The following is a 16,199-nucleotide window of genomic DNA, read 5'->3' as shown; positions in this document are numbered from 1 at the left end:
CCAGCACTGGCAAAACCAAGTTTCAGTCAAGGAGACACTACTGTTTTGCAGTTACAAATACATCACCTTTCAACACTGAAAGTCTGAGTATCAACGAGCAAAAAAAAAATTTCACTAGGGACAAGGTTCTAGGAAGTAAGGTATTTTGAGTATTTAATAGATGACATTTCAAGCCTGTACAATGCAACATCATTAAAATGTTTTGTGGCGGGGTTTTTTTGCCAATTTGAGGAACAGGCAGCTAATAGTGCCACTTGATTAAAAACACATGCATGTGACCTGGGGAAAGTTCAAAGCATTAGGAAGTTAAAAAGCACATACTCACTGATAAAGCATACACTGGACCACAAGGCAAACTCCTACCATTTCTTCAGCAGAATTTCTTAATTTTCCTCCTGTCACAGTGAATCTGTAGTGTCTAATCTTGTCTGTGACCATATTTAGAATTCATTTGCATGTTAAGACAATCATCATAAAAAGAATCTTAAGATGGTCCCAGTCTAAGTCAACTCCCACTGATGTTTCCTTCCAGAAGTAAACTAGTTGTCAGTCAAAGCTTTTCTACTGGGAGACATTCAGAAACAAGTCAAGTATCACAATGTTTATTGATAGATACAAGTATATAAAATCAGGGCATGAACATGTCTTGATAAATTAAGTAGACTTAATTTCAGTACTGTAATAGAGGGACCAATTCAAATTTATCACCATGTCATGTTTCACACCCACAAAAACCTCTTCCAAAGGGCATCAGACCATCTCTTCAGCTGATCAGTTTTTGTGCAAGTAAACTGTTTCTTTTTAAAAGACTTGTGCACTTGCCCAGGCTCAAGGATATTAAAACCTAGCACATAAAGCCCATTACTAGAGGTAGAATACAGGCAATATACTATTACGGCAACAACCATCGATTACAGTTAAGGATTCTCTGTAACAACCAAATGGATAATCAAATATTGCAACAACTCAAGTATTACACTGAGCAAAGTGCATTTCTACAGTATTCAGTGTTGCTATTCAGTTTTCTAACTTAAAAACAGCCTATGATAACTGGCAGCAAAGAAGACCCTTGCAACAGACTGCTTCTGCTCGAGAACTTATGATGTAATTATTGCATGCTGCTAATACACTGTTATCTAAACATTAAAGATACTCTAAAATATTTTTATTGTAGACTATTAAGACATACTACAAAAACCTTTCGCAGAAGATATCCTATTGACATACTTCTGCTTTAAATATTGTGAAACATTACAGCGGAATGAATTTTCGCAGTGGTTAGGTCAAATGCAGTTACATCATAGCAACAGTATGTTTGCACAATTTAAGGCTTTGGCTGGTTCTTTAGTCAGCTTCTTCTTCAGATTCTTCTTCTTCAGCAGTTTCCAGCCAGGTTAGCCATTGGTTTACCTGCAGTTACATAAAATTTGTTTAAGGAGCAGGAATTATTTCCCCATTATGTACTTCTGCAGAATGCTGCTTTCTTCCCCCCAGCTTTTTTTTTTTTTAAAAAGATCTTTCAGCCACACTTTACACTAAATGTCAGTCCCTAGTAAAAAAAAAAAAAAAAAAAAAAACATTTAGTTCATCTTGCCTCACTCTTTCCTAGTGAAATACTCCATGAAGTTTCCAGGTATTAACAAGTCTTAAACACTGTCTGAAGTATTCTCAAACACTCCAGTGCAGCAGAGATCACAAAAGACAATCTCTAATGTTAGCGAATTTACCTGGAATAAAGCTTTGCCTTTCCCTGGAAACTCTTGAGTAATATCTTCTTTCCATGCCAAGAAGGCTTCTTCTTCAATGATCTCCATGTCATAGAAATGAACAAAGAAGCGCAGTAACATGCCTATAGAAGCAAATTTAAACTTTGTTAGCTTCATAACCTTCTCAACACCTTACTTGACTCTAAGAAAGGTAGTGACAAGCCCAAAAGCCATACACACATGCAAGCAGACACAACTTGAATTCTGGGTAAGATCTTGATGCACATACCTTTTGGAAAGTTATTGTTGTAGCAGTGCACCTGGAGTGCATATAAAGCACTCACTTGCAGATCAACATGGTCATGGAGGAACTTCTGCATTACCGGCTTGAAGGAAAGCAGCAGTTGTTTTTCCTGCTCTAGCTGCTCTTTAGATGGAACAGATGAAGAATCCGATTCGTCACTTGGTGGGTTTACTTCACTAGAAATATACTGCAAGAAACTGGACAAAAAAAAAAGTTCTATAAGCTGATAAGCTTTCAGATTTCGTGTTCTAGAACAGTAAGACAAGTACTCTCAAGTTCAGTTGGCTAGCTATTACTAAAAATACCCTCCTGCTTCTATCAGCAGTTAGGTGCATGCACAGTGGATTAGTATTGTGGTTGACCGTGCACCACAAAAATCCTAGTTTTGCTTCTGTTATGGTTCCAAAACATTTTAGAAAAAGAATACACAGGTCTAGACTTCTCCTTCCCAAGCAAAAGCAACACTTCACACTGATGCAGGCCTGGAGCTTTGCTTTTCTTCTCAAATACAATCGGTGTTTAATACAGGGGAGAACACTTCCACCCAGAACAACCTCTCTCCCTGTGTACTTGTCCTGGTTTCAGCTGGGACAGAGTTAATTTTCTTCCTAGTAGCTGGTATAGTGCCGTGTTTTGGATTTAGCAGAATATTGATTAACACATTGATGTTTTAGTTGTTGCTAAGTAGTGCTTACACTGGTCAAGGACTTTACAGCTTCCCATGCTCTGCCAGGTGCACAAGAAGCTGGGAAGGGGCACAGCCAGAACAGTTGATCCTAACTGGCCAAAGGGCTAATCCATACGATATGACATCATGCTCAGTATATAAACTAGAGGGAGTTGGCTGGGGGGGCAGCGATCGCTGCTTGGGGACTGGCTAGGCATTGGTTGGTGGGTGGTGAGCAGCTGCCATCACTTGTTTTCTTTTTCCCTGGGTTTTGTTCCCCTCTCTCCCCTTCTCGTTATTTTACTTTTCATTACATTTTATTATTTTATTTCAATTATTAAACTGTTCCTATCTCAGCCCATAGTTTTCTTACTTGTAGCTCTTCAGAATCTCTCCCCCATTGCACGGGGGGAGGCGGGGGAGGAAGGAAGGTGAGCAAGCAACTGCATGGTGCTTAGTTGCCAACTGAAGCTAAACCACAACAGTACTGTATCTTGTTCTGCGCAGTTACATGTCAGCCTTTACAGAGTTCCTGACTTATTGGTAGCTTAACAAGACATGTGCCTAAACTACATCAAGACAGCATCTCACCTGGTCATCAATATATTCACAAATCCCTTATCTACATGAAGTTTGGGTGAAATGTTATCTTTAATCCACTTATAGATGGCTTGAGGGGATGGATCCGATTTTATTTGCTTTAGCAGTTCCTTCTCCAGTTTCAGAAGTGGGAACAAGAAGCTAAGCCCCTTCCCTTCCAAGATCTCCAGCATGCGGTCCTTGTTCTGGTCAATTTCTGACAAGTAAATAAGACAGACACACTTAAATGCTGGTGCTAATCAAAGCCTATAATCAATGGTTCATGGGTCTAACCACCTCTTAAGAAACATTATTCTTAAGAATCATGACAGTTGATTGCATCAGAATAACCTTGTATGTTACTTTACTCTGGTGTAAAAAACTAACAGAAAAAACATCTTGCACACACTAACACGAGGTGTCATAAGAGCTATGTGGTAACTCTTACCTGGTAACATTTTCTGCATATTCACTTTGCTTTGTTGGAACAATTCTGTTAGCCATTCACGATCTTGTAATTTAGCTAACTGCTGAAGGCAAAGCAGGAAGAGAGGGAAATGGGTGCCACTTTCCAGTGGTTGTGCCAGTTCGGAAATGCTCACCAGTTCTGAAATAATGGCACGGGCTGCAAACTGTGCTAAGTAGGATTTCACCAGTGGGATGTCCACCTCCAGTTTGGGGCACTGGTCCAATACGTTCAGGAATGCCTAAGAAACAGTAAACATGCACAGGTTGAAATTACAAAGTAAGTTTGTTCTTGTGCACAATAATACTCTTACTACATAGGAGCCTTGCGTTTCTTTTCTGCATTGAATCACTTGCCAAGAGGTTCCCCATTTCCAGTTCCTTAAATCCTGTACCTACGTTTCTTCCTTTCATCACTTCTTATGCCCCTCACAGGTTTATACGTTATTGGTTATTTTTACTTTCTCAGATCAAAAGGACTTAGAAAAACTTGCAGACTACCTTTACGCAAGCTAAACATCATAAGCTAAACATCATAAACAGCCAAGCAACAAGGACCATGAGCCTATTAGATTTCAGTACCTGCATGAAGTTGTCACTTGTGGCTATTCCCTCCTGCTTGAGCAAGCTGATCAAAGTACTCGCTTTCTCTTTGTCTTCATCTGATCTATCTAGGGATTGAATGATTACTTTGCTCAACATCTCAGGAATGAAGTGTTTTGGAGCTCTCATTTCTCTCACAGTATTGACAGCATCATTAGCATTTCCATTGTTCAGATACTCAGTCACAACAGCTTCCTAGAGAAAAAATATAGTTAAACATTCATTTTTAAAGAGCATATACAAGGCTTCAAGAAGCACTATTACATGCTTAACTTACAGTTTGTTTAAGTAGCTCTTCTTTAGAAGGAGGTGGTTTCTTGGTGGTCTTTGCAGGCTTTTCTTGTATAAGCGGCGGATTTGTTTTAAGACCAAGTTGAGGAGGCTGAAAAAGATAGTATCAGAATTTGTTTCTTTGCAGTACACATCTACCTACATTTATATCAAGTTTTAGAACACTAAATATGTACAAGGGCAGATGAAAGTCAAATTAGGTTTTCAGACATTCTTTTCTTTTATCCTGCTCTGTGCAATAAAAGACTTCTCTCTCCCTTCCCATATTAGAAACTAGTCTAAGTTTTACATGCATGAAGAAATTAAGTACAGCCAAAAATATACAGTAATTTTTGTATCTACCTGTCCCAAAGGTGGTGTCTGAGTGCGTGGTGGTTGAGCACTGGGAGGAATCATAGTTATCTGGGGCTGAAGCTTTGGCACTTGGTTTTTGTTCATTAGAAAAGACTGAGCAGGTCTCAGGCTAATCTGTAAACAGTCAGAAAAAACTCAAACTGTTTTAAGTATTCTGACCAAAAATACACAGCCATGGACTCACACCAACTGATCCCACTGAAGCATGACTTTTCCATTTCTACAATGTTAACACTCAAATACAGATTAAGTCACATGTGTACCGAAATTCCCCCAAAAGCACGACTCGATGAATCACAACTTGCTGCAAGTTACTACTATTTAGTTCCATTGGTATCAAGATCTGGAATTGCTCCTTTTAGATGCAGTATGTTAGAGACCCAAGAAGATACTTAGCATGTTTGCTGATGTATTTTACAGCCAAGATAAAACTCTACCAATTGCTCAGAAATCAGGCTACGAGTCTGGTTAACACTAAAAATAACAATGTAGTTTACTTTGCATTTGACATTTTGCCTATTAGCCAGTTCTAAAAAAAAAAAAAAATAAAAAATAAAAAATTTAGCCTCATCCAGCACTTCAGGGTTTCTAAAGTTCAAGATTTTTCTGAACTTTTAATTAAATGTATTCTTATCAATATGATGCATGGGAACTGATGTCAGAGTAGTGTTCTTGGGGAGGTGTGGGGGAAAGGACACCCCAAGAAATTGCCCTCATAACTCAGTCTTGCTCATAGGACGCTGGATACCCTAAGGAAAGTGAGGGGGTAAGGTGAAAAGAGGAAGGGACAAAGAAGGAGGAGGAGAAGGAGAAAGAGTTCCAGCATTAGTCCTCATAATAACGCGTCTTGCTATAATCATTGGGCAATATTTAGAATAGGCTTTAAGTAATGTAGGCATGTAATGTACCTCATCTGCATTAAGCTGTCCTTTCTTAGAAAACCGAGGTGGCATATCCTTCGACTGTCCTTGTTGCTGGGATAAGAGTCCCTGATTCTGGTTATGGTAGAGCTGGCTTTGCCCCTATTTCAGAAAGGGAGATATAGAGAAAGAAGTGCAGATGATGGAGTGGCGTACATCATATGGTAAGTAGTACCAGAGGGACCAGAGGGACAAAGATTCTTATTTGCCAGGAAGGGAGAAAGGAGGAGCAGGGGTGGTGGGAGAGTAGCATCTATCCCTAAAAACAGGGCTATCTTTTAAATAAAACACACCATTCTGACCCACCAAAGCCACATGCACCTTTTCTTGCAGTAAAAAAAAAAAAAGTGTATTCCTTGCATCTCTTGCACAATTTAAAAAGTGGTTTAGAATTTTTTGTATCAGCTGAGCATCAGTTCTTATCAGAATCAAATCTGAGGAAGTCTTTCAACATAAGCAGACTATAATCTATAACATACGCATCTGCAGAAGAGCTTCTAAACATGCTGAAGTCACCCTGCGAACAACATCTTCCTTACCTGACTTTTCAGAAAAGATTTGCCTAGTTCTCCAAACTGGGATTGAGCAGAAGGCATGAGGTGACCCCCATGGCCATTGAAAAGTTGGTTTGAACGATGGCGTCCCATGGTGGGTGAAAATCTATCCTGAATAACCCCTGGACCAGTACCAATTCCGCTACCTGTATTATTAACGAGACAAAACCCAAATTTTAGTTCTTGTTCAATACAGTACAGCTACAGTCATCACATCAGCCTTGTAGTTTCAGTGTACCTGGCATTTGTCCAAACATATCAGCAAGCCCTCCGAGTGGGTCCCTGTCAAGTTTCATCCTGGGTGGCATAAAGGGTCCCTCCAGAAAGAAGTCGCTTCTCATCCCTTGAGACATAGGAGCAGGAATAAAAACTCCCAGATCCTTTAGAACAGGAATTATAATTTTGGTCAGTTTGGAGTAATAGTCCCTGAAGAAGTAAAGTTTTTAGCCCTGACCTATAAAAGTCCATCTGATTTTAATCGTTAACCCCTTACTGTCACACTCTGCTGTGAGAACTACTCACAAGTGCACAGCATAAGCTTTGACATGGAGTGAAGCGCATGAGGATTCACTTTAACACTTAGGCAAAAGCCAAGCACAAGACTTGACATGCAACACTTACTTTTACTGCATCTTGACGGATTTGATTGATAGTCTTTGGTCCATTGTCAAGAAAAGCTTTGCGAGGAACCCAGTTGTGTTCTCTCAACTCCACAGTATCCTTGGAACATAACAAATTATTACTAAAGGATTCAAGACAACTTTGTGAGAAAAAGGAAGCAGTAAGCCATTTTATCATACCTGCAGCAGGAAACGAATCCTTGCTGGCAATTCCTTACTTGACATCAAGGAGCGCATACGGGCAAAGTACTGATCCATTAAGGACTGGGGGAACAAAAGTGAGGTTGCAAGTGAGAGCTCATTCTACCAATGTCTTGATTATTTTCAGGAAACGTAACCACATTCAAGACATCTAAGATCAAATAATGGAACAGACTGCCCTTTCCTGCAGTCTCAATCTCCTTGATTGCAGTAGAGCTTAAAGAAAGCTAATGCATCAAGACATCTCATCTGAGTCAAAGATGAAAACCTGCCAAAATTCTCATTACTATGACACCATTTCAAGTCTACATTCAGAACTCACAAATCAAGGTCCAAAATGCATCTGTCACATCACCTAGTTGTGTTCACAATAGAGTTCCTCACATTTTTTCAAGCAGCATTCAGAGAAACAACATTCTTGCTTTTATGCCTTCCTAATGACCCTAACTGCATTCTGGGAAGGCATTTAAAACCATTTCTAAGATTGGCTCCTTTTGCTATCAAGAGATTGGATGCAGGAGCAATAGTTTGCACTCTTGCTCTCTGAAAGTCAGACCACAGTTTTGTACCTATGAATAGAACACTGAATACAGAAGGTTCAGGCAATTAAAGTCTTAGCCATAGATTTAACTAGTTTAATGACTGCAGTGGATATACACATACCTTGGCTTTTGCATGGTCTAATCTAGGTCCCACTGTCCTCATTATCTGACAGAGGCACTCCAAATCCTCCCCCATATCTTTGAGTTGGACTCTCTTCTTCTTTTCCAAAAGCTGAAATATTAAAGGGGAATTAGGTATTTCAATGTATTAGTAAGTGATGACTTTGTACACAGGGACATGCAGAAACATTTCATCTTGTTCTGAAGACAAATGGACTTGAAAATGAGTTTAAGAATTGCTAACTGAAGTACTTAATACTCCTAAGTATGTACTTTGAAGTACCTGTAGCACTTCTGTCTAGGCCAAACTACATCTTCACTTGGAAACAATTCCCATGGCTTTGTTCAAAGCCAATTTTCGTTTTTAATCACACCAAAAGACTGTTTATTTTGAACAGTGGGGGGCAGATAATTGACAGGAAACATTTTTGTGGTATTTTATGCTCCAAAATTCCCAAAGCAGCATAAACATTTGCATTTTTTAGTTTAGAAGTCCTATTTTGCTCTTAGCCCCCACCCAATCTGAATACTCACTGTTTTGATGCACTTATGAAGGATAGATTCATGAATAAGATCAAGCTTGCCAAGTTCTCCAATGAATTTGATGTTCCCCAGCATCTTGATCTTGGCAATGGCTCTCTGTTCCTCCTCCTCAGGGAGGAGGGGACCATCATGCTTATCATAGACTGGAAAATAAAGCAGCCTGTTTAACATGGCTGTGGAAAGAGAACATAAATAAATTCTGTATTGAAGTGGTTTTAAAGCTTACTATCAACATTTCTGGTTCGGTTTTCAAATTCATCTTGAAGTTTAGATATTAGGAGGCGTCTGAATGTCTAGGAAAAGAGAACAAAGAAAACAATTAAGCTAATCAGTGCAACTACACGTGCTAGCAGAATTTATCATTCCAGATTGAGAGAGATACTCACTGTGCTTTGCTTCTGTCCTGGATGACTCTCTGCTGATGGGCCATCAAAGTTGGGTGCATCTTCTGCCAGTCGCAGACATAGTTGAGCATACAGTGAGCTATACTTGGGCTCTTCAAGGGCTTTGTCTACGATCTAATTAAATTTATTTTGAGTAAGGTAGCATGTAGCAGGATGCAAACGTTATTAGGAAAGTTGAGTTGCAAGACACACAATGGAGTATTGCCACTCTATGTGACCTAGGACATCTAACTATTTTTTGCCATTTCAAAAATACAAAAATAACAGATTTTAACAGTAGTCTTAATGCAGAAGCAAAGGCAAAAAGCTACCCTAGGCTACCAAAGAGCTTCTATAATCTTTAGCCAAGGAATGGAACAAATTTGAAGTTTATCATCAGAACACCGAAGTTAGTATTGCTAATCTGATCTCAGATCAAACAAAGTGACATGATAGTTAAACCAGTGTACCACCAAGAAGTCACCTGTGGTAGCTTTTCCAAGACCATTAGGCTTGTTCGTGAAGAGAACAAGAAGAGGAAGAAGGGGGCCAGGGAAGTAAGATTGCTAACTAGCATCTTAGATTATTAAAAAAAACAAACAAAAAATTCCCAATCACATTTAGTGATTCTTGAGACTTCTGAAACAGGAAGTTAGAGCATTAAGTCCACTTGCTTCCCAGTGTATCCTTTTTACACAAAGAGCAAGAATGATATTTTTTTACGTCTGGATTATGAAACACATTAGCCATGTTACTTCTGTATCCCATCATAAACAGCCAACCTCTATTTTTAACATGCAAGAAAACTGTAGTTAAAAAAAAAAAATGCAGCTAGCTTACCAGCAGTATGACCCCTTTTAGGATGAGCTTAGATTCTACACCCACATTGAGGAGCTCAAGGCATAGCTTGTCAAACTTTTCAGGAGTAAGCTTATTTAGTATGCTAAAGAGGAACAAACAAAAATAAAAATCTGGATTACAGATCTTGAAAGCATGTTACAAGTAATTTTAGACTCAAGTTTACCTTTACTTCTTGAGTCTATCGAACAAAAATTGAAAACTGCACTTTTCCATTCGACTATTTTTGGGGGAGATCTTTAGAATGTAAAGTATTATTGAAAAGACTAATCCTCCCACAAGAATTACTTCAAGTGTTTGCTGCTGCTGGCCTACCCATTTCTGCCTCATTCCCTCTAAAGGACACCACACACCCACCCCCGAACTCAAGACCCATGTCTTCCTTTCCTCCAGCCCATTTATTGGAGATATATATTGTTGAAGTAAGGAAAGAAAAAAAAAATCGTACAAAGAACTTACCCTCTTACTTTCCTGAAGATTGCATCATGTCGTTCTTTGTCATTTGCGGAGTCGTCATCTCGTCTAGTGCTTCGTGAAGGAATCCATTTCTGAGCGTTTTGCCCCTGGGTTTTCCCCAGGAACTCGCTGTAAAATTTTTAAGAATATGATTGTTGAACAGAAACAAACAATTTCAAGAATTGGCCTTTTAACCTTTCAGTATTGCCTTAGGCTAATTCTGTTAATAGCTTTGCTAAGAGCATGCACTTACCCCTACCAACACTGCAGCATCTGTTGCATAGCACTCACTCAACAATAATTAAAAGACACCCAAGAAAACTCTTCCTCTAAACTTTTCAAGTGAAATGCATGAAAAGTCTGCGCACCTCGTATCACTATGCACACTTTCAACAGATTATATACTACCCTGCCACAGACTGGAGGATGTTAACATGTCACGAACTCAGTAGGTATTCCTTGTTCAAGTTGAAAGATACTCTATTTTCAAGTCCGTATTCACCATCAAGCATTCTTTGCCTTTATATTCATGCCAAATCGAAGAGCAAGATGACATACCTGTTGCTGGCAGTCTTGGGATAGTGCTGAGGTGCACCCCTACCACCTCCTCCGCCTGAAGAAGCACTGTTAAAACCAACCATGTAATCTTGTGTAAGTTCAAAATCCCAATGCTTTCAATTACATGCCAGTTTTGGTATAAACATAAGATAAATTTACATTCTCCTCAAAGGACAGTTTCCACTGCTATGTGTTCATCAAGCAAACAAACAAACAAAAAAAAAGGCACTAGTACCTGAAACGAGAAGCACCCCCTTCTGCAATCGCACTCTCCACTTTGGCGGCTTGACAACGAAGAATCTTCAAAAGAATAAAATTAAATTGACGGGGTGGGGAAAAACAAAACCTAGAAAGACAAATCAAGTGTTCATATTATAGTTGTTTTACTAGCAGCCATAGTGTCTAACTTACAATAAAAGTACAAACGTTTGTTAGAGAACGGGGGGAATCCCCCAACACTATACTTCATAAAAGGCAAGCAAACTCTTATTTATACAATACTCACAGAATGGATACTCACAGAAAGACCAATTTCATCATCATAGCCATGTTTTTCAACAGAGGTGAGGGAGGAGAGACAAGGGAATCACGGGCCGAGAACATAAGACGCTCAAATTTACCCTGGTCACCCCCTCAAAAGCACGTGCAGAAAAAAAAAAAAGTGTCTTTTCTGCTAGTACAGTATAATTAAATGAATCCTTTATTGATATGCTTCACAAACTACATGGCAAGACAAAGTAGTCAAGTTTCAAACTGAGAAATACCAGACCACAAAATGCACACTTAATATAGTAAAGGGGATATAATCTACATCCAAGTCCAAATGGCCAATTAAGCTACTAAATAATTAAGAAAAATATGGCCCCTCCCAACTTCAAATTTTAGCTTGCAAGACAGCAGCAGGAAGAAAAATTTCACTGCACTGCTCACGTAACAGAAAGCTAATCGCAGGGATATAAATGCCTGGGGAGCACGTAAAAAAAAACCCACAGGCATTTTGAGGCTCCATCACAGATCTGCTCCAGGACATTATAGCACTGAGCTCACGGTCACCTCCTCGGAAAGCCAGCCTGAGAAACGCCCAACAGAACGCACCTCTCCTCATCAAGGCGGCGGCGGCCGTTACCCCCGCGCCCCGGCAGCCCGCCGCACCCCGCCACCGGCCGCTCGCCGAGGCGGCGGAGCCAGCGCGGGCACGAGGAACGGCTCCCAACATGGCTGCCGCGAACAAAAGGGCTGCGGGAGGGGCGCCCCCCGCAGGAGGCAGGCGCTACCCTGCCGCATGGAGCTGGCGGCTCCGGGCGCACCCAGCCGCCTCCCCTTCCCCCACCGGGCGCCGCCCGTTTGCAGGCTCAGGCGCCGCCAGGAGCGCGGCCGGCTCTTTGTTCTCTGCGAAGGAGGTGAGCGGGCTCCGCTCCTTCGCCGCCGGCGGAAAACGGCGCCCTCCACTCGCGGCACCCGCCCCGGTCCGCCCGGAAAGGGGGGGAGGGGGGGAAGCAGTCGGTATCCCCCCCCGCATCCACCCCCGCTCAAGTAGCGCCTTCGCTTTACTCGCCGCCCAAGCCTGAACAGGAAACATGGGCGAGGCTGCTGCCGACAGACACGGCTTCTCGGTAGTCCGCTCTCCCTTCCACCAGAAGCAGAGACAAGACTAAACGAACGAAAAAAAAGCCCCAAGCAAAACACAAAAGTAAGAACAAGCTCTCGCCACCGACTCTTGCGAACAAACAACTGCCCCCCCCCCGCCCCCCAAGTGCGGAACGTAAAAGATCCCAAGACCGCAGCCCGCTACATGTACCGAGGCTACTTCCCTCCAAGGGCAAACCTCTCGGGCACCCGGGCCCCCAGAGACCGCAACTGGAGAGGAGGATCCTGTAGCCCACCTGACCCCCCGAAAGGCAGAGCTACGAACCGGCACTACCCGACCCCATCTCCCTCGCTGCAGATATGCGGCTCTAACCTCAAACGCTCCTGCTCTGCTTCCCTTCCGCGCCTAGCGCGGGCTGCCGATCTCCTCTACCCCTTCGCTTAGCATCCACAGTAATCCGAAAGCAGACAGCAGCAGCAGCCATCGTCCCGAGCCGCCATTTTGTGCGGAAGAAAGCGAGAAGAAGTCAACGAGAAAATGGCGGCCACTCCGGGCAGCCGCCATTTTAAGCGGCAGCTGCAGCAGTACCCGTTCCCTCCCGGCCCCAGAGCACTCTCCCGCCACTCCCGCATTTCTCACCTTCCCTAAGGCCTTGTCAGCTTCCCCGGGTCCCGGCGGCTACCAAGGGCAGGGGAAAAGGCAAGAGAAGGGGGGGGAGGGGAAGGGAGCCGGGGACCGGGGCTGGGGAGGGGAAGGGGGGAGCGCGCGAGACAGGGCGAGTCTCCGAGTCACCACAGCAGAAGCAGCAACGGCCCAACACTTCCCGCCGCCACCTCCATAAAGAGCCGACTCGCTGCCGCGTCTAAAGCGCACCGAGGCAGCCCCACTAACTTTATTACCCTTCACGCAACCTACCCCACCTCCCTCCAGCAGCCGCCAATCGCCGCGAAGGGCTCCGCCCGTCTTGCCAATCACAGCCGAGAAAGGGGGTGGCCTTAACGTCGAAGTGGGAGGAGGAGGGAGGAAGTTTGGTTGAACTGTGCCATCGCCGCAGTGCAGCATCCGTATTCGCGAAAGCCGTTACGCCATGTGGTTGGCGGTAGGGCCTAGGAGGGAAGGGAAATTTGCGCAAGTGGCGTATATGGTTAATGGTGGCAGCTTGGCTGCCTCTTTCCTTCGGTCTTTGCTCCTGTGCTTCAACCATCACAGAGCCCTAGTTCTAGAGGCCTAGAGTGTGAGTTACAGTTGAATCTGTCACGTTCATAGAAGGATAGTTTAATATATATGTATTCTTATAAGTTTGTTTTGTTTTTATTCAATAAATTTATTTAAGCATAGGTTTCCCTTCAGTCAGACCACATTTCAAATTTGGTTGAGGTAAAAAATTAGCTGATTATAGACTATGGTCCTGAGCTTGCAATCAGATCTGAAGGAGGAGACTTGCCATTTGAGCTCCCAGAGCCTGTCTGTACGGATCCAATTTCAGGTTTGCTTTCTGAGTTTGGAAACTATTTCTATCTCTGCATGTGCTTTTAGCTATTAACTGGCCTGTCTGTGGCAGGGTGTCCTGCAGGCAACCCATGGACAACCAGGATTCTTGAGAGACATTTTTATATATTTATCATGCTAACCACACAGCTGGTGGGGTTTTCTTGCTCCTGCTCAGTTAAACAAAACAAAGATGGCCAGGCTTTTAGGTGTAGGTGGAAGTCTGAGTCATGGGAGACTTCCAGAGACTTACCAGTGTGAGGTTTTATCCTTTAACAGTCAGGTCTCAGTCCCAGATTGTTGCTGAGGTAGCAGCTACCTGGGCTTGCCAAAGAATCGAACTTACTTGCTCTAGATGGGGCAGGACTGAAAACAAGAGCTAAGTAAACCTAACAACAAACTCCACAAACATCCACTTCTGCTTTGTTCACACATACGCCTTCCGCTTTCAGTTTGTATGACTCATAATTCAGATGACTGGGAGAAAGCAATACATGTAATAACTCTTGAACTGTATAGACGGCAAGTCCAAACAAATGATATTACAGAACTTCCAGTTTCTCAGAGCCAGCCTCATTCCTAATGCTTTCAACACAGTGTGCCACAGTGTCCCAAGGGTTATATAAGGCCTAAAGGGTGCCATCATACAGGAGTTGTTATGTCACATCTTATCTGGGATGAAGTTTGTTCAAGATAGGTTTCCCCATCTCATACCCATAAGCATGAAGGACAGTTCACCTATCAGATTGTGTTACAGAAAATCTTGGAATAAACTACCTGAAAGTAAGTTTTGAGCACATACGTATTGTGTAAGGGTAAGGTAAACATAACTGTGACAGGTACTTGTCATACCAGAATTTTTATATAATGACACTTTACTGCATTTAACAATATTCATATTACTGCAACAGCTTGGACCTTGCATGCAAATCTGCAAGAACAGAACTGTGCAGAACTCCATTTAAATCAATGGAACCCAGTTTGAAAGAAGGGGTCAATGGGCACAGAGGCAACAGCAAAGCCAAAAAGATTTAAACCAATATTAAAACCAGTTAATATTATTGAAATAAACAGAGTAAAAAGGGTAATAAAAGTACTTGCAAATCTTAAAAACTGAAGTGAAAGCAAGGATTTTGTTTTGCATTGAATGACAGAATATTCTCATACAGTGTTTCCAGCATAAGCATTCCAACACTGTTTAGAGCAGCGACCCCACAAGTGAAAAGTAAGAAGAATTTATCTTTTTTTTTTTTTTGGGGGGGGGGGAGGAAGGGGAGAAGAGAATGGAAAACCTGCAAAACATGGTAGATACATGTTGATAGACTAAAGTATCACCTTTTTTGTTTATTTTAAAGCATACTGTAGAATACTTATTACCATAACAACGGAAAAAAACCCAACATTTGGTCAGTAAGAGAATAACAGCAAATGATCACTGTTTTCTTAAAACTGCGATTGGTTTTTTGGGACTCAACCCTGCATTATATTAAGACCAGCAGGATATATGCTATTCTGTAGCTCACACTGACTTTGGCAGGTGGGAACCGAACAAGTTTCTGTGCTTGGCTGCTCATAGCTTTCCTTCACATCTGTGCCACACTTTGTCAGCCTCATAGACCAGCTGCACTAGTACAATTGATGAAGGCAATGAACTGTAGTACAGAGGACAAAAAAGACTGTGAAATGCCTTCTATTTTGTACATCTCACTTCTTAAATTCCATAAACTAATGTGGAAGACACCATTATTTACATCTGAGAATGTAGCAGCCCAATTGTTTATATGTTTATTCAGTAACAAATTTACCTAAAACTTTTTTTTTTCAATTTGTCCCTTTGACTCCACACATACAAATTTTTAAAAATCAGCAAACAGAATTTAATAGCTGTCAGTTTCAGTATCACCTTGCACCCATCAGTCACCTTAGTGCATTGTCCAAATTCTGCCGCCCCCCCCTTTGCATTTTCCCCCTTTCTCTCTTCTACCTGTTCTGAACACCAGTGATGCTTTAATTCAAATAAGCTGTTTTACAATTGATATAGTGGTGCTTCTGGATTTGTTTCTGCAAGTCTGAACTTGCAGAATCTATGCATAATTCCAACTTGAGTGCACTGCCACTCGTTATTTGTTATTTGGAGGAGAAGGGTTGTCTGTAAAGTGTCATGAGGAACCTACTGTGTTGCAGACTATGTGGCACAGAAACAGGAGTTGCTGCCACAGATGCAGCATCTGGCTGAGAGGAAGAGGAATGCCTCTTGCTGCGCATATGGCATAGCTCAGAACCTGGACTGGCTGCTGTCGTCTACCAAAACAACCCACAAAATGTGGGAAAGGAGCTTTACAGAACTGGGAGTTTTTCCTTACTATTGCCAAGCTGGAATCACCATGACTTATCCTGTG

General features: G+C 42.0%; 1 protein-coding gene and 1 non-coding gene across 2 annotated transcripts; both read right to left on the bottom strand.

Annotated features, from left to right (window-relative positions):
- Positions 1-586: 586 nt before the first annotated feature.
- Positions 587-13,374, bottom strand: EIF4G2 (eukaryotic translation initiation factor 4 gamma 2). The gene is made up of 23 exons (XM_072864110.1): positions 13,105-13,374; positions 12,685-12,740; positions 10,960-11,070; positions 10,725-10,790; positions 10,170-10,295; positions 9,693-9,795; positions 8,856-8,987; positions 8,696-8,762; positions 8,461-8,612; positions 7,928-8,038; positions 7,244-7,327; positions 7,065-7,163; positions 6,682-6,823; positions 6,429-6,589; positions 5,878-5,991; positions 4,958-5,083; positions 4,602-4,706; positions 4,304-4,519; positions 3,705-3,963; positions 3,269-3,473; positions 1,996-2,207; positions 1,728-1,849; positions 587-1,410 (listed from the first exon to the last, which is right to left on the bottom strand). The coding sequence occupies exons 1-23, from the start codon at positions 13,372-13,374 to the stop codon at positions 1,345-1,347; spliced, it is 3,105 nt and encodes a 1,034-aa protein (XP_072720211.1). The 3' UTR covers positions 587-1,344.
- Positions 5,677-5,836, bottom strand: LOC140653782 (small nucleolar RNA SNORD97). Its single transcript, XR_012043221.1, has one exon. It is a non-coding gene; the product is annotated as a small nucleolar RNA SNORD97 (small nucleolar RNA).
- Positions 13,375-16,199: the final 2,825 nt, after the last annotated feature.

This window comes from Ciconia boyciana, chromosome 6 (genome assembly GCF_034638445.1).
Source record: "Ciconia boyciana chromosome 6, ASM3463844v1, whole genome shotgun sequence".
Classification (NCBI taxonomy): domain Eukaryota; kingdom Metazoa; phylum Chordata; class Aves; order Ciconiiformes; family Ciconiidae; genus Ciconia; species Ciconia boyciana.
Note: the sequence above shows the minus strand (reverse complement) of the source record. Positions and strands in the feature narration are given on the sequence as shown.